Source organism: Orbicella franksi, chromosome 10, assembly GCF_964199315.1.
Source record: "Orbicella franksi chromosome 10, jaOrbFran1.1, whole genome shotgun sequence".
NCBI lineage: Eukaryota > Metazoa > Cnidaria > Anthozoa > Scleractinia > Merulinidae > Orbicella > Orbicella franksi.
The window spans coordinates 6,413,314-6,431,780 of record NC_138154.1 but is presented as its reverse complement, the minus strand read 5'-3'; the positions used below and the strand labels follow the sequence as shown (position 1 = coordinate 6,431,780).

At 38.4% G+C, this 18,467-nt stretch overlaps 1 protein-coding gene across 2 annotated transcripts; it reads left to right on the top strand.

Annotated features, from left to right (window-relative positions):
• Window positions 1–297: 297 nt before the first annotated feature.
• Window positions 298–2,152, top strand: LOC145500666 (uncharacterized). Of its 2 annotated transcripts, none has more exons than XM_081480194.1 (2): window positions 298–1,055; window positions 1,219–2,152. In XM_081480194.1, the coding sequence occupies exons 1-2, from the start codon at window positions 971–973 to the stop codon at window positions 1,512–1,514; spliced, it is 381 nt and encodes a 126-aa protein (XP_081336320.1). In that variant the 5' UTR covers window positions 298–970; the 3' UTR covers window positions 1,515–2,152. The 2 variants fall into 2 exon arrangements, with proteins under 2 accessions (XP_081336320.1, XP_081336319.1); XM_081480193.1 differs by having other exon boundaries at window positions 1,195–2,152.
• The last annotated feature ends 16,315 nt before the right edge of the window (window positions 2,153–18,467 follow it).

Here is an 18,467-nt window from a genome sequence, read left to right as displayed (position 1 = left end):
CACCAGACCAAATAGTGGCTTGGCAATTGAAGGATACTGCATGTACAAAAAGTTTGAGAAAGTAGTTAAGTTTGAAGTAAATGAAGGAGCTAGAGGTGCAGATAATGAACAACAGCGATTTAGAGCTCTCCAAATAAGAGCCAGAGATGGCAATTCAAATTTGGAAGATCGGAATATGCTTTTATTAAGACAACCTCAAAATGTGGTTGATATAGACAACTTTGCGAATTCTTCTGTCAAATTGTCTTTTGGTAATGAAAAAGTAGCTAAAGATAACTACAAAAGACTAAAGGATCTTCAACAAATAATTGTACAAATTAATGCACACCACAGTAATCCTAAAGCAAAGTCCTTGAGTTCTGAAGAAATGAGTGGACTAGAACCAACAATTTATGTATCAAAACAAGCCAGAGTTATGCTTACACGTAATCTTTGGACAAAAGCTGGACTTTGTAATGGCAACATGGGTACCATTAAAGACAATTTTTTCAGAAAATCACTCTTCCCCGATGCTACCAATTGCTATAATTATACAGTTTGACAATGATTATATAGGGCCAAGTTTTTGTAAAGACACACCAAATTGTGTACCTATTTACCCTGTAACAAGTTCTTCCAACTCACTCAGTAATAATTTAGAAAGAATGCAATTCCCATTAAGGCATGCATGGTCAATGACTATCCACAAGTCACAAGGTTTAACTCTTAAAAAATGTTGGATTGACTTAAGGACATCATAAAGAGTTGCAGGTCTGACATATGTGGCATTATCAAGAGTTTGCAAAATTTCTGACCTTGTAATTGAACCAGTGACTTTTGAAAGACTACACTATGTAAAGAAAACATCAAATTACAAATATAGACTTTTGGAAGAAGCCAGGTTAGAAAGATTGGCCGAAGATACTTTACACAATCACTTAGTGAAGCAATAAAATGACTTACATTTTGCTACCATGTCTTTCAGTTAAACATGAAAAAACACCAAAGTCCAAAAAAGAGAGTAAAATATGAGATGTCATCCCCTCCCACTTCGCCGACTTCTTCCTCTTCTGCAAGTAAGTACTAGCACTAATAGTAGTATAAGTAGTCATAGTAGTAGCAGTAGCAGCAGCAGCAGCAATTGAAAAATAATTATGACAACAATGATGATGATCATGATGATGATAAATATTTATTTCTTTTTTTTTAAATCAGGCTTCACTGGATATGTGCAACAAGCTGATGGTAACAGGAAGAGTGACCATGGTTCAAATCATTACTTCGACCTATCTTTGCAAATCTCAGAAGACAAAAACCAGATGATAAGGGTTATGACCACTGGAATGGATGATACTACCAAAAACCAATTGTTGCGAGACAAGCAACAGGCAGAACAGCCCATAACTATTACCAATCTCTGTGTGGCATCTAGTGGCATGGTGTTCATGCACAATAACACAGTCATCAAAGATATTCCCACAATGTCTATTCCTTTCAAGTATGAACCACCTGCAGTCTCCCAGTCACAAGTATAGCTGATGTCATCAGAAACAAAAAACAAGGTGATACAATAACAGTATCTGGAACTGTGAAATGGAATGGGGACTCAAAAACCCCAAACAACTCAAACCACAAAGTACGAGATGGAAAGTTGATGGACTCTTCGGGTGTAATTGACATTTCAATATGGGAAGACCATATACTGCAGATCAAAGAAGGAGAATTCTTTCAAATAACCAACTGCAAGGTAAAGCATTTCTATGGCAAAAAACTGAGCACTTCACATGAAACAGTAATACAACCTGCTGAACAACAAGACATAACTGATGCTACCTTAAAAACGGCTGCCTTAAAACCATGCATTTGCTGTCCAGAAATACAAGATGTTGTCATTGACACACATGCAATATGCAACACCAAAGCCTGCAAGACCAGGATAACAGGAAATACAGAGTCAAATAACATGGTGTGCTGCACATCATGCAATAGAGTAATGCTGGTAAGAAACTGTTACCTAGAGATCAACACCACCTTTCAATTGGAAAAAGATAATAAACAGTATAATGTTATGGCAAACCAGAACACCATCAGCAATTATCTCGACGAAGATACCTTCCAATATAAAGACAATGTTGATGAACTCATGGAAAAACTGCTGTTGCTGGAAAATGTAGACTTTGAATTATCTACCAATGGAAGAATGGTCACTGAAATATATATCTTTTTAAGTTTCTATTTTTATACGAAATATTCCAGATTTATTCAAATAACCAAACCTGTCAAATAAAAAAGTTTGAAAAATAAACAGTTATTCCCAATACACAGTCATCTCAGGAGATTTTCTCCACTCCATTTCATAAAAAAAGCGGGGGCAGCTTTAGTGAGAACTATTACTAGTTATTTAAGTATCTCCATATCCATGTTTACTTTTCACCCTATAGGGCATTGTCTTTTTCTTTCACAAGTTAACTATGCAAGATATTTTACCATCTCTCCCAAAAATGAACTGGCCTGTCGTCTGATTAAATGTTCTAGCGTTTTTGTGTTTTGCCGTGTTTTACTCATTTCTCTGACTTTCATCAGAGTACTCAGTAGTCCAAACTTGTTAGCCAGTAAGTGTTGCTAATCAGTTGCAAGCTATAGCTCACTGTAGTTCGTTTTTATACCCTACTAAACTAGAACCACTTGTTGTTATCTTATGTTATGTTACATTAACTTAATTCCAAAACCTAGACTAATTAATTACTTGACAATACTGTCATTTAATATTATGAGAACTTTATATTGTCAATAAATTTCCAATGTTGTATTCCATGTAGCACTCTTTGCTCTTCCTAAAAAATTTCTACAATACCTCACAACAACAACTGAACACTCGACCTGAACTTTCAGCAAGCAGTTATCTTGATCTATCACGCAAACATCAAAGTTCCCAGTCAAACATTACTAATGCTGTGTTTAGACTTGAACAGTTTACCGAGGTACCAGAGTTTACTTACCTAGGTAAACATTTTCCGCGTGTAAACGCCAACTGATACTTTGGTAAATGCTGCAAAAGACAAAAGAAATTTAACCGAGGTAAAAGTTGTAATTACCCTTTGATCTACCTTATTGCATGAAATTTTCGCGACACGTTAATTTCGCGAATTTCACGATTTAAAAAAAATCGCGCAATTTAAGTGACACGAAAATTAAATGTTGTGAAATTAACAGGACGCGAAAATTAAGTGACTCACATTATGTCAATAATTAAAAGAGCGACTTTATTACCATTACACACGTTTATAACAATCATTTTGAGCTATTCTGTGGTAATGTTCTGGTCCTCTTCATCACTACTGCTTTGCGTCTCCACTCCAGGTAGCACTTTTGTACAATCCTCAAACTGTCCATTTACTGGCTCCTTGTAGTGCTGTTCCACCCGTTGCTTAAATTTCAATTGCTTCAACGTTCTTGGTAGATGACTCCATTCTCACTGTCGCCTCTGGAAAAGAAGTGTTACCGCCTGTTGATCCGTATCAAGACATTTACGCAAACAATTGAACAGCATCAGTCAGGAAACTAAAAGGCAACATTTTCTCTTTGAAGTCTGCAGAAAGAAATATTTAATGTACATGGATTATGAGGTCCATTGACCACTAAAAACGTGACTTGAATTCAAGCATGAACTACAAACCGTGCCTTGTAGACACTGTGAGAACATCTTTCTCGTTACTGTTTACATAATTTGTTGCGTTTCTGTTTATTTGGACATTGCTGATTAAGTTGTTTGAGCAAATTCAGGGACATGTTAAATAACATTGACAAAGAAATAAAGTGTGTCTCACTCAAAAACACGAAATTAAAGTGAGTCAAAATGAAAAGTTTTCGCAAAATCGCGAAATTAAGGTGTCGCGAAATATGCAAACCTCAAAATTGCGAAATTAACGGGTCGCGAAAATTTCATGTAATAAGGTAGACTACGAGTAGTCCCTCTTTCGCTTAGTCCGTTGTGAGTGACACAAAAGAAAACCGCAAGAAAAAATGGGTGTACGAAAACCTGGAGGCGAGGAGCGCTCCTCGCCCCCTACTCGTAGTCTACCTGTGATCAGGCATATGCCGTGTTTAGACTTGAACGGTTTACTGAGGTACCAGAGTTTACTTACCTAGGTAAACATTTTCCGTGTGTAAATACTAACTGATACTTTGGTAAATGCCGCAAAAGACAAAAGAAATTTGACCAAGGTAAAAGTTGTAATTACCCTGTGATCAGGCATGGTTACACTTAGTAACCAAGGTCAAGATGACAGATATATCCGCTTGTGGCGGCGTAATATGTCACATCCCGTGGTGAGCAGATTGTGCGATTGTCACGTTTTCGGCCAAGCGTTTCTATCATGGAAGATAACAGAGACGTCAGAGAACCATTGGATCGATCTTCATACGGCAAACAATCCATCAGGTAAAAGAAGGCATTGTACTTTTCATTTTTTTAGTATTATTTACAACTTTCTCTAGACAAACTTCGATCCTTCGTTGTGTAATAATGGTCGATGTATTTTTCCCACCAGGGAGGATGCTGCATATTCACAATATCCATGTTTCTTCGCATACAACCACGCGTACTCTGCATATGATCAACCACCGGATTTTCCCCCGCAATATTATGGAATGAGGTCAGCGCCTATGCACATGATGGCACCTCAATTTGCTCCTGTTAATTCACTGCAGTCGGTTCCTCCTACAAGTTCCACTAGTGAAGATTTATCAAGTGCTGCGCAGAAGAAGAAAACCAGTCAATGGACTGAAACTGAAGAAAAAATCCTCATCGAGTTGTTCAGTGAGAACAAAGAGAAGCTTCGCTGTAAAGCATATAATTCACCAGAATGGGAATCTATTGCAAAGCAACTGCACGAGAAATGCAGGCGAGAACATGTTTCCAGCGACAAGACAGCGCAGCAATGTAAAAATAAAATGAGCAATCTCACCAAAAAATACAAAACAACCAAAGACAAACTCCGGACCACTGGATATGGAAAAGGGAAAGATGTTGAGGGTGACAACGAAGCAGGAGACCTTGAGCTTATGCCTAAGCATTATCAGGACATGGACGAAATTCTCGGCAATCGAGAAGCCATCAATCCTCATCACGTGTTGGAGAGTAGCTCGCCGATCGAAGCCCAGGGTTCCCCACAAATTGATCAGGACATCCACAAAAAAGAAATTTGGGATGAGGAAGTTTGCGCTGCCGTGTCCGCTCAAAAGAGGAAACTTGTCCAATCCGATGATCTACCTGGCCCGTCTGGTGAAGTAGGCACTTCTGACTCAGAGGAAGACGAGTCATTGGCCTTTGCAAAGTCCTTATTCTTCAAGAACAAAGGCAAACAGGGAAAGTGCACAAGTACACCAAAGAGTACTCCAAAGAATACACCAGAGTCGAAAAGATGGAAAAGCAGCCAGAAAGAAGACCAAAGCAACAGCAATAGCCGATGAACCTACAGTGCTGTCGTTTATGGAAAGAGTGCAAGAGAGAGACGAGGCGTTTTTGGAGCGAATGGCAGAAGCTGAGAGGGAAAGCAGAAGAGAACAACAAAAGTTTTCCATGGATGCGTTAAAGATGCTTGGCAACATTTTAAAGGACGTTGCTAACGGGAAAGAGTAAAGTACAAAACTTAACTTGTTTTATAAGAACATTTTATTCGTTTCAGTTCATTGACCATGATTTCATGTGTTGTGATTAATTTCAAGATCAGGATAACTATGTAGCAGGCCAATGATTCCAGAAATCAAGAATATAAAGAAGGTAAAAATTACCGTTTACGCCAAAAAATTATACATACCTGAGCAATTATTTAAAATTTATTTTGAAAAATACAATTGTCTGTTGATTAATTTTACTCTTAACATCGGAAAGCTTTTATAACATTTTTAAACCACAGTGAATTAAATTGCTGATTAATTATACCTGTAACAATTGGAAAGGGACAAAATTCCAGTCCATGTACATTGATCTCCAGTCAATCCACCTGTGTTTTCAACTTAAACCAAAACATTCCAATAAAAATAATAAATTTGGTTTAATGTTTCCACTATGATAAATGGTCCATTATATCATCTCTAATGTTCCTTGCGCAAAGCTGCTCATCTCCATTGAAAGAACTTTGATCCATTTCATCGTCATCCTCAACGGGGTCTATAGCGCTCAGATCTCCAACATCTATACAAATATTGTGAAGGACACAACAAGCCATGATAGTGGTGGGGACTCTGCTTGTTTTTTCCTCCAAAGGTTTATAGAGACACCTCCAACGACCTTTCAAAATTCCGAAGGCTTGTTCTATAACAACCCGGGCCTGACTGAGGGCATGATTGAAACGTAATTGGCTCTCAGTTAATGTTGTTGTTTGCTTAAACGGCTTCATCAGCCAAACAGACAAAGCATACGCCAAGTCCCCTACCAGAAGAGGTCCAACTTCAGAACCCCCAATTCTCTTTGAAGGTGCGTTTAGCCAGGTACCTTGATCAATTTCTTTCTGCAGTTTGCTCAAACGGAGAATACGGGCGTCGTGAATACTACCGGGGTAGCCCGTACTCACATCAAGAAATTTAAAAGACGCATCAGCAACACCTTGGATCACGATAGAATAATCTTGCTTTCGATTGAAGTATTCAATCTGTTCGTTGACAGGCACTGTTTTTAATGCAATATGACTACCGTCAGTTGCTCCTACCACTTGTGGGAACGGGGACTTGTTTGTGAACAAGCGAATGCTTTGTAGCACCTCTTGCTCAGTCTCTGGAAATTTAATAAATTCTGTGGCCTGTTTGGCAATTGCTTCACAAAAATCGTGTGTTATCAACATAGCTGTACACCTTCCAATGCCAAACTGCAACCCAGTCGATCTATACGTGTCTCCAGTAGCTAGGCGCCATAACGCTACCGCCACTCACTTGTTTACATGGATACATTGGCGCAATTTCGTGTCTCTGTTCGTCAAATCCGGACCAACCACTCAAACAATGTACTCAAACGTACGCCTTGATGTCCTGAAATTTTCTTTCCACCAATCTTCCACGAAATCTCCTTGCAAAAGGCTCTCAAACCAGAACTGATTTCGCGGCCATGCCCACATACGTCTAGCTCATCTGGTATTTTTTAAAGCAATTTGGAGTAAAACCATCCATTTTCACCTCGACCTCTTAAGGTGTTGTAACATCAACATCTTACGAAATCTTGACGTTTCTGTTTGCGGTTCTTGAATTAAGAAATAAAAAGCAATGGCCAAGAAAGCCACCAATTTACTTCTTGAAACGAGCATGGTTTTAGAATTTCCCGCCAATTCGATTTCACGACGTAGATAATGCAGCTAGCGGGAGTGTTGACAGGTCAACTTGAGTTATTTGAGCCAGTGTAAACACTGGACGAATGTACTAAGGTAAAGTAACTTGACCTTAGTAAATTTTTACCTTGGTAAAAGCTCAAATGTAAACACAGCATAAGTTTCCAGAAAAGTAAATCTACTTACCTAATTTTGCAACAAATACACAGCAACAATGTCATAATTATAGCAGGAAAGTACCATCTACAGAAGGTAAGCTAAACTCAAACAACGGGCATGATCCATTAATTTAACCAAAATTTCTGAAAATTTTGGTCAAAGATTGAATGGATTGCTTCAGTCCAACCAGAAAACTTTCAAAACAGCCAATCCACTTTTCAAGGTGGACCACTTTTTTCGGTTGGACTGGTCAAATGGAAATGAACCTTCCATTTGACCATTTCGACCCACTCTCAATCCCACTACGTCAATGTTCACTACCTTCCATGTTCAACATGAAAGAAAACACTTAATATTGCAACTTTTATGGATTGTTACAGGGGCATATCCTATAATTTTTAAAGGGGGTTCAAAACTTTTACTCTGAAAACACTGCAGAAACATTTTTTGAACAAATTACTTCTCCCCTGAACTCCATCATTCTCCTCAACAACCAACAAACCACAACCCACCCACCCCCCTGCCGGACAACTTAATGTGTGGTTACACTCAAAGAGTCTGGAAACAATTAGAAAGTTAACCCTTGTAGGCAGCTGAACCCTACCTGGAGTGTTTACAAGGGAAAAAGTTAACATACAGTCAGTTACGTAACTTACACTACCAATACTTACACAACTAACATTACAATACATCTACATATACGGCTTACAATACACTTGAACTGCTATTGAATGAAGCAACTGCAAAGGACATTGAATCCAGTTTCCATTGCCAATTTAACTTGGGCAGTACAACACCAGCCATCTCTTCCTTCGATAAGTTTCTCCACGAGCCGCCATTGACTTCTTAAAAGATTCTCTTGGACTAGAACAGCATCACCGATCTTAAGAGAACTGTTTTTCGCTGTCAAGGGTCCTTTGAGTGGTTGGGGATGAAATGCTCTCAGGTTAAGCAAATACTCTCTTTTCCATTGCATCCAAAACATTATCAGTAATTCATAGTGCTTCATTCTCCCTGAAAGTTCTTGCTTTCCAGACCATGGGGCTTGCGCAGATGGAGGGATGAACAGAGGGTCAACTTCTTCTTTCTCCTGAACTAAATTGGGTAGAGTGGTAAGGCTGTAGCCACACAGTTCAGTTTTTTTATTATTGCACACTATTTATGGAAAAACAACTTAACGTAAGATGGTTTACAATGATATAGGAAAAATAAATACAGATAGAAATCAACTACAACAAACAAATTATATTTAATTGTGTACAGTGACCAAAGTAGCCAATGAGCTTTCGAGTTGGTCACTGTCATGCAGATATAAGTTGGCGTTGGCCGCATGCTAAGTTAATTTAAATTAATATTTACATTAAAGACGATATTATTATCATAAAAGAAGAAAGACATGCATAAATGCAAGCTAAAATAAAGGAAAACAATGTCCTGAATATTGTACAGCAGTATCTTACATAGCTAGCAGTTAAACTATGTTCAGTTTTGAGTGGTCAATAAGAATCTTTTATACCGTTTTTTGAAGAGCGTGTATGGAAAACGTTTAAGTTCTGGTGGGACAGATTCCCAGATTTTTATTGTGGAGAGTTGAAATGTACCGTATTTACCCGTGTATTAGTCGATCCCGTGTATAAGTCGACCCCCAACTTTTGAGGCCAAAAACTAGATTTTCTTAATTTCCAGGTAAGAATTTCTTGGAAAACTTATCTTGTATTTCTTAAAATTATCTTTCAGCTACCACAGATATGTAAACAAATCACAGCATGTTTCAACGCGCAGTTCTAAAGCTTATTATGGCACGTATACGAGCGTTTTACCCAGTTTAGCAACACATGTGCATGCAGACTTTTCGATGATAATTTTTGTAAAATGCTCACAAAAATCAAACGTAAGGATTTCAAACAAGCCTTTTTAAGTGCGAAGAGATTAAAAGTGGCTTTATAAGACAGGCAAAACACCAAAGAAGCTCACCACTTTCAGAACGACGCCATAAACAAACTGCAAAGCGTGTGTTGGGAACTTGGCAGTCAAGCCTTGAAATCGGTCAAGTACTGGTACAGAAGTCCTTGCATTCGTATCCTGCCAGGTTACCAAGCAGAGAAGTTCCAAGCGCGAAAGATAGTTTCTCCGAGCAGCTTTACTACAGCCTTATTTAAAGGAAAAATATTGGTTCTTTATGACAAAATTGAGCCAGTGAGTGTCTACAAGATTCAGGTTAAAATTTAACGGATAAATGTTGATGCATTTTAACTTGAAGCTCTGATATGGAGAGACAGATCGCTAAGCGAACGTACGTTGTAGACTGTGCTGCCGTTTATCACATGTTTGTTAACATTGAAAGACAATTATTATGCTAATGATTTGACTGGCGCTTGGATCTCAAGTTTTGACCCATGTATAAGTCGAGGGCGAATTTTTGGACTGATTTTTAGGTCTTGAAAGGTCGACTTATACACGGGAAAATACGGTAGATACACCATAATTGGTGCATACTGATGGCTTAAAGAAGTTTTGATTTGCATGCTTCGTATACATTTATTCTGCTTAGTGCAGATTTTATTTAATCTAGTTCTTTAAGCAGCACCTCAGCTGGCAAGACCATAGTTTAAGTATGGATAAATAAGGGTATAATATAACTGTTTGAGAATATGAAAATCAAGATGGTGTCTTAGCTTATTAATTATACCTACATTCTTTGCTAATTTACTATTTACACATTAAATTTGGGGTTCCCACTGTAGATGCTAATCAAGGTATACACCTAGATACTTAATATAGCTTTTGCATACGATATTGTGGATAGTTAAATGTATTTTTTTCTTTGATGATGTTATTACCATGTAATTAGTTTTCTTAAAATTTACAGACAATTTATTAATAGCACAGTATTTTAAAACTAACTGAATCTCTTCATTCATTGTAAATTCAACCTCTTTTGGATTACTGCCGGTAAAGAAAATATTAGTATCATCTGCAAATATTCTAAAAGAAAGCTTTGCAGAGGAGTTTGGTATATCATTAATATAAAGGAAGAATAAAAATGGTCCGAGGGTTGAACCCTGGGGAACTCCACATGTAAAGTTTCCATACTGGGTTCAATTTCATCAATCTTTACAAATTGAGTGCAATTGCATGAGTAGCTTTTGAACCATTTTTAGTATATAAGTTGGAGAGTAGAATATCATGGTTAACTGTATCAAATGCCTTTGAGAAATCAAGAAATTGGCCACAAGTAATTAATGAGTAATAGGCCACAGAAAATGTGCCGGTGTTGAAGGGGGATTATCTTCAATGTCCAGGTGCAAGTAAGTCAGCCTTCAACTGATCAAGACTGCTTTAATTTCAGTTACCACAGTAACTCTGTCAGGGAAGAAGAGTAAAGTCTTACCAAGAGACTTTTTGAAGCACCTCTTCACCAAACCAACAAGTCTTTGTGAAACCCTCCCCACCAGGCTTTCCATCGACAATGACCTGCCACCTTATTCCATGGCTTCCCAAGTATCTTTGGGTTTTCTCTTCCTCCAGAATCTGACTAGATAGCGAAGTGATCCTTCAGCTACTTGCTAGTTTTTTTCTGGAACTCCTTGTCTGCTCACAAATCTCTTGAAAGCTCTAAAGAAAGACTGGAATGATAGATCCTCCACAACTTCTAAATGGACGGCTTGAACTACCGTACAAGTGAATAAGGCAATATAGACCTTTCTGGGACTCAAGTCTCCAGTGGAGCCCTTGATGTACAAGGGGCCAGCATAATCCACACCAGTTGTACTAAATGCTTGACCTTCTGACACTCCCCATGGAGATAATCGCAGGGAACTTACCACTTACTTGTTTAAAGAACTGTAACGTTCAGGATCAATGACATCATGCAAGCTTGAACTTGGTTCTCCTGTAGCCATACACACGGCCTCCATGCCTTCCTGGTGTATCTCATGTATCACAGGATTGCTGGAACTGCCCCAAACAGGCCACTTTTCCGCAGACTCGCACAACCAATCAGGAAAGAATGGCACGAGAGTGCCATATAAGGACATTAAGTCCAATAAAATTTCTCTTTTGGTGGAAAACATGAGCTCACTGCCCTTAAAACAGCCATTGGGCTATGGAGTGGGTAATTTGAAGGGACTAATAGCGGCTACAAATGCCATTACCTTCAAACTTACCACTCTAAACATGCCCATACCACCACAGATGATTAGTTCCACAATACCGTTAACTCACAACCACTGTGACACTTCCAATCAGCACCAATGCCACACCTAACAGCACACTCCCACACACCACCACAATCATAACCACTAATGCTCCACCATCCAACAGGACACACCACCACAATCAGAACCACCAACGCTCCACCATCCAAGTTCCGCACTTCCAAGCACCACATTGCAGCACCAGGCACCCCACCATCAGGGAACACACTACAAAGCACCACACCTCCAAGCACCACACCATTAAACAACACACCTTTAAGTACCGCACCACAAGGCACCACCAGGCACCACATCATCAAGGCACGACATCTTCAAGCACCACACTATCAAGCACCACACCATCAGATACAACACCTTCAAGCACCACACCATCAAGCGTCACACTATTAGACCATCATCGTATCCACCAGCATAGCCACTACCAATACCAGATATTCCACTAGAAAGAGGAAAACAACACAGAGGTAGGAGAAGAGTAAAGATGATACAGAGGATGGAAACTGTGAAGTGGCTCTTTGCCAGCAGGTTCCTGAAAGGAAAAAGAGGAGTGATGAAAGGGGTGAAAACCGACAAAATCGGGTTTACTGCAAGGACTGCTGTAAATGGTTTCATTTTGAATTTGACAGAATACAGAGAGTTCTGGATAGACCATACTTTTGTGGTTGCAAGACAAAACAACTTGACCTGTTGTGAGTGTCTTATGCTTTTTTCTCATCACCCACTAAATGTTTCACATTTTTTTTGAGTTTTCAGAAGATGGCTCTGCTTTCGTAACCACCTTGTATTTCTTTTTCTTGTCAATCAGGAATTATCCATCCAGAATGTCACTTTTTCAATCTCTGGAACTCGCAGGTTTGAAGGCAGTATTCACAATCCAATTAGGGTGATATTAGCAGGCTTACTCTGTCTTTTTCAAATAGAAACAAAAACTACCCTTGGTAAAGAAATAAAAATCTATTCACAGGACCACCTTAAGGTATCAGTATACCCCAACATTGTCCATTTTTCAAAGAAACTATTTTTCGCCTTTTCAGATAGATCTTATTACGATTTTTCATTAAAAAACTATATGAAAGAAGATTGATTCTATGCAAGGTTAAAAACAAAAAATTTTCTTTGCATTAATGATCTCTAATTGATAGCTGTTGACGGGTTGTCACTAGAAGTACTTGCATTAAAAGCTGCATGACAAATTGCTGCATATGACCAATTACAGAACATTTGTGTTTGGTATAGTCGACAAGCTGGTGTCGGTGTGCTCCACTTGTAGATTGTTGATTTAAGTTTCAATTTGTCATCGAAGAAATGTGAAAGTTTGAATCCATTTGCAAGTTTGAAGAAAGCATCACAGAGGAAAAAGTGGGGGGAAAAGGTTTCAAACCTATTCAAGTAGACTAGCTGCTAGCAACAAAGATGGCCGAATGTTTTGTGGTGGGACTGTTTGCTATAACACTTACAGCAGTGATGGCTCTTCCTGTATTTTAAATGGCCTTTTGAGTAGCTTTCTCAACAAACGTTGATATCTCTGATGACGGAACAGATGACACAAAACTGGACATTTTGCAATCCAAGAATCAACTAGAGCACAAAATCGCATCTAAGTGGCATGTATGTTGTGGTTATTTCTTGTTTCCATTCTATTTTACGCCTGAAACATAAGTTGAGGGAACTTAAGCTTTGAATCTTCTGCTGTGTTTTACTGATATCGTGAGAATGCCAGAAAATGTACCTCTGAAAATATATGAAAGAAATGTCTCAAGTGCTTCTTTTTGCTGAATTTATCCTGGAAATTGATAGGAAAATACTTAGGTAGAAATTTCGTGTTGATTTTTAGTTACGTTAAGACAGAAAAATGGCTTTTGTGTTTTAGTGGATATTCATGAAATGGCCAAAAATCATAGAGTCCTATGTAAACAGTATGCCAGCACAGAAAAAGTCCCCAAACATTTTATGACTTTTTTGAGAACTTTCGTGATTACTCTACTATTCATGTTAGGATAATTTTTATTTGCTGTTGCCCAGTGCATATATTTGTCATCAATTAAAGGCTATTCACAATGCTACAAAAGATGCACCTTACTTAAGATGGAGCCACAGAGAGAAATCAAATTGTCTAGTTCAAATGTATATCTGTGCTCCGAGACTGATAATAGTAGAACATGATCCAGTGGATTTCATTTTCCAATGATCTTTCTTGTTGTAGAAATACTAAATCAAAGACAGCTAATTAAAGATGCATAATTTAGTGAAAACAGCCTTTTTTGGAGGGGGTAGCCTAACTTGAAGGGAATAAAATATTTTGACCTAATATTTTGCCAGGATCATATTTTACTCACAAAACCCAACATTTGTGCCAAGTTTTGAGTGAAATCGGTGATTTGAGCTGTATTACCTTCTGCCTGGTTCTGCCTGGTTTTCTCATGGACACACTTTTAAGGAGAGATGGGATTTCCTTGTTATTGTTTTTCATTTACAATGTTGAGATTAAAACTATTTAGGGAGCCATTAATAGGACAGATTTTTCAGATTTAAAGGATAATCATGTAAGTAAACACACAATTTATTTACTCATATTGGTGTTGGTAGAGGTGTTAGCCAGGACTGTGCACAAAGTAGCACCTGGAGGTTTTGAAGAACGAAATCTAGAAGCTTAGTGTGTGGCACTGCATCTAAAACAATCGTGTTTAAAATTCCACCCAAAACACACCCCCTTGGTGAAATTTCCAGCAAGACACCTCTCAGAAAGGGCTGTTTAAAAGGCCTAGTACTAGAGCCGCCTGACACAGTGGTCTGTGATGAACTCCAGTTCATGTGGTGCACCTGCAACCACAATTCCTAATGGATATCATCTCATGGAAAAGGGACTTCTGCCTTAAATACCAAAACATTTTTCATTGTAGTATTTCTAGTGTGCAGGTCATCCACAGAGCGACACTCCCGTTGCATTGTCCACGGTATAATTCCTCTGTAGACACATTGAATAACTACCTGGATATGGTTCTTCAACCATCATCATTCCCTGAATTCTGGTGACACAAAGGTCTGCACAAGCCCAACATCAGCATCTTAAAGAGGGATGCTATTCACCTTAATGACCAGGGCAACTATGCTCTCTACCAGAACTATAGAGGTGCAATTTTGTTTGCGCTACAGCATATTTAACTTAAGAGGGAATTGGCTCAATGACTGCTTCAAACAGGTTGGATGTATCAGGCCTTTACCTTTGCGCTTTTAGTAAGCCCTTTGATTTTTAACAGTTTAATTTTGTCAGGCCCGTTTTTTATATTATATCCAGCAATATAGCAAGTTCCTAGTGGCATCTCAATTTTTTTGGGTCTCCTTAAAGGAACAGTGTCATGAACGTGACGCATGCGTAGTAATGTTCTAGTGTTTAAAAAAACGTTCTAGTGTTTTGGTTAAACCGGCAAGTTTTTCAATTTCATCGTGGAGTGGAATGGTTGTTTTATATCACCTTGTATCATTGCCATACATGCTTAGATTCCTCAGAAAATGAATTTGTAAGTTGAAGCTTAGTTTATGTCTGTTCATTTATTTGCAACATCTTGCTTGCTGGCGGCCAATTTTAGAAGCCAGTTGATGTGTCATCACGTCTGGTCGCAGCGGCCTTTTACCTGGAAGTCGACAAAAGCAAATATACTCATGTAAAAAGGAGTGTAATCGAAGTTGGCAAAGAGGACACTGACGTATTAACCTGGATAACATTGTTTACTTATCATGGGTGTCTTCTAAGATAAAGTGTGCTTACTCAAGTGACTCCAAGTTCGCAAGACATCTTTTTTCAGTCAAATGGCGAAGAAGGTCAGTTTCGTGTACTGCTTTTTACTTGAATTTGATGTTTTTTACGCCAACTGCTTTAAATGTCGTATTATTAGTTTTTGTCATAATGCTTGTTTTAGGGAGAAAGACCCAGTCGTATCATGTGCGAAGAGAAAGAGATCGGAAAAGAAAGACCATGCTTTGCCCAAATGCAGATGTTATATTGAAGGTGAGATTTTTCATCCATTGAATTGCTTACTTTGTCTTTATTATGTGGTATATCTCTTGATGATTTTAAATAGTTATTGCCCAAAGTTTTGTGTCAAGTCAGTAAATAACTGGAGACCATTAATAAAACCAATGTTTACTTATGTCCAATTGCCCAATCTGTCTGGAGATTGCTAATAATATAAGGTATATTCCATTTTTACTTTTGTTTCTTTAGCCTTGATTTACTTACGTGTTGCTTTTTGTTTCTTGCTTTTGTTCATGTGTAACTTAAGCAATATAATAATAATTATTAGAAATAAAAATGATGGAGCAGTGGAAACGATACCTTTGCTGTGTGCAAATAGACATCTAATTACATGCCTCAAATAAGCTTTCGGGTTGCTGATGGGTCAGTCATCCTTCAAACTGACAATGGAAAGTATCAGGATAGAGATGACTCAATGTCCAAGGGTGAATCAGATGACAAACAGAGGAAACTAATAGGTGCATGTACAAGACCATTCAGAACAACAATAGCTATCCCACTTCAGTATTATATCCACTACAACCATGCTGCAGTGCAGTTACAATATTATTATAAATACATCATTGATGTGAGGCATCAATGACACTCATTAGGGTCAAAGAATTGTTTTGGTAGCATTCTTTACTGACCCTTTGCTAGGGGGGTTCATCGTGTCACATGTCAGTGTTTTATTTTTATTTTTCTACCTTGTCCTTATTGTCATAACTTTAGCGAGTCATATTTTTTCTTGTCACGATTTCATTTCCTGTGTTGTCATTACTTTTCTGGCCATGTCCCATACCTCTTTACTTCTTAAATGTCACATTAACAGACTAATTAATTACGTCTCTGTCTATAGGACATTAGCAGATGCACTAGCAGATGCTTTAGATGAGCAAAAGGATGACTGCAGAGTCTGATTGTTTCAGTAATGTGTCTGGTGTTGATGACAGGGAGTAGCTTATTCATATCTTTCAAGAAATAAATGTAATAATTTTCTTTAGTGGTATATTTACCATATCACAGCTTAATTATGAAGTAAAGTGCATGCAATGCCCAACCCACTTACAGTGTATTGTTTTTTTTTGTCTTGTACACTTCATGTTAGTTGGTGATGGTATTGATTAATCATGTTAATACATTGATAACGATGTTTACAATATGAAATTTAAGTAAATTTCCTAATGTTAATTTTAGTTTTTTTCCAGAGACTATATGTGCGTGGTAGAAAATGATTATGATTTTGAACTCTATGCATGTGGAAGTGACAGTGAGCCTGAGGAAGGCTCAATTTCAAGGACACTGCCAGCCATTTCCTTGACAAGGTCCTCTGCATCGTCACTTCCACTAGCAAGTTCTGTTGCCTTAGCTCTTCCACTTCCAATACCCACCCCTCTATCAACTATGGCCTCATCAAGACACTACCAATTCCCTCTGCTTCAACCAGGCAATCACCAGGTTCTGCTGCATCAACAGGGCCAATTACAAGTTCAGCTGCCCCAGTCCAAACTGTTGTTCAACAAACTGTTGCACTGTCAGCTAATCCACTACAAGTTGTTGCCACATCAGCTGCCCCACTACAAGCTGTCGCTCCATCAGCTCCCCAACTGCAAGCTGTTGCTCATCAGCCGTACCACTGGAAGCTGTTGCTCCATCAGCTGCCCCACTACAAGCTGTTGCTCCATTAGCTGCCCCATTACAAGGTGTACATGTAGCTCCATCAGCTGCCCCAGTTCAAACTTATCCTAAGTTGAGTAGATTGGAGGAGCAAAACACACTGGAAGCAATGAATGTGCAAAGAATCTTTCTTTGGTGTATGCCTCCAAAAGTTGTTCTAACAGGTTTGTCACATGACTTCTCTTTTTTGTTTACCTTCATATTTTCACTTTTTTCTTTTGTCCACAGTTTTTTCTTTGGTCACTCGAGAATGTTGCGGTACATATGTACATATGTTGTTTTAGCACAATGAACTTTACAACAAAGATCAAGATCATGAATCCTCCTATTACGAGCCTATTCAAGATCAGAGTAAGTGCAGTTGGTGACTCAAAGATTTACAGTTTCATTTTTCCTCATGTAGTTATAGAAGTTACAAAGCCTGAACACAGTTAGCAGCTATTGACTGGAACTTTCCCCTGAACCAATAAGTTGCAACCACCAAAGCAGGTGACATGATAGTGTCCAGCAAGTACAATCAGAGAACTAAAGAATGGAACTCAAAGGTGGTCAAAGTGAAGAAAAAGTATGAGTACATTCCAATGTTCATGGCCAGGATAATGAGAATGAGGAAGGACAATGCCAATAAGGTCACCTGTAACATTCCTCTAAATGTAAGTGACCCAGCATTACTTGCACCAACAATCACTGCAAAGCCACCACCACCTTCTAGAGTACTTTTTCAGGCAAAACGAAGTAGGTTCAAAAAAGTAATGACGGTGGCAGTTTCGAAAGTGAAACAGCCATTGATTTGTAAAGTAGAAAACTGCTTTAGTTCTTGTTACATGCACTGCTACCTGGTCTCAGGGTTCCAGTTAGGTTTTTAGCCATGGCATCAACATGAAGTCCAAGCAGCTTGTTGGGTCAGGAAGCTGACTTTGTCTGGGTTTTGACCCGCCACCCCCTTGTATCTGGAACACTAAGTCTGTATTGTGTTTATGTACTACCCAGTTAGGTGAATTTCCCGGATCATTGTTTTGTAATATTATTCTTGGCCCATAAATTTCCAAGAAATTATTTTAATTGGTACATGAATATTCAGTATATGTACATGTATATGGATGT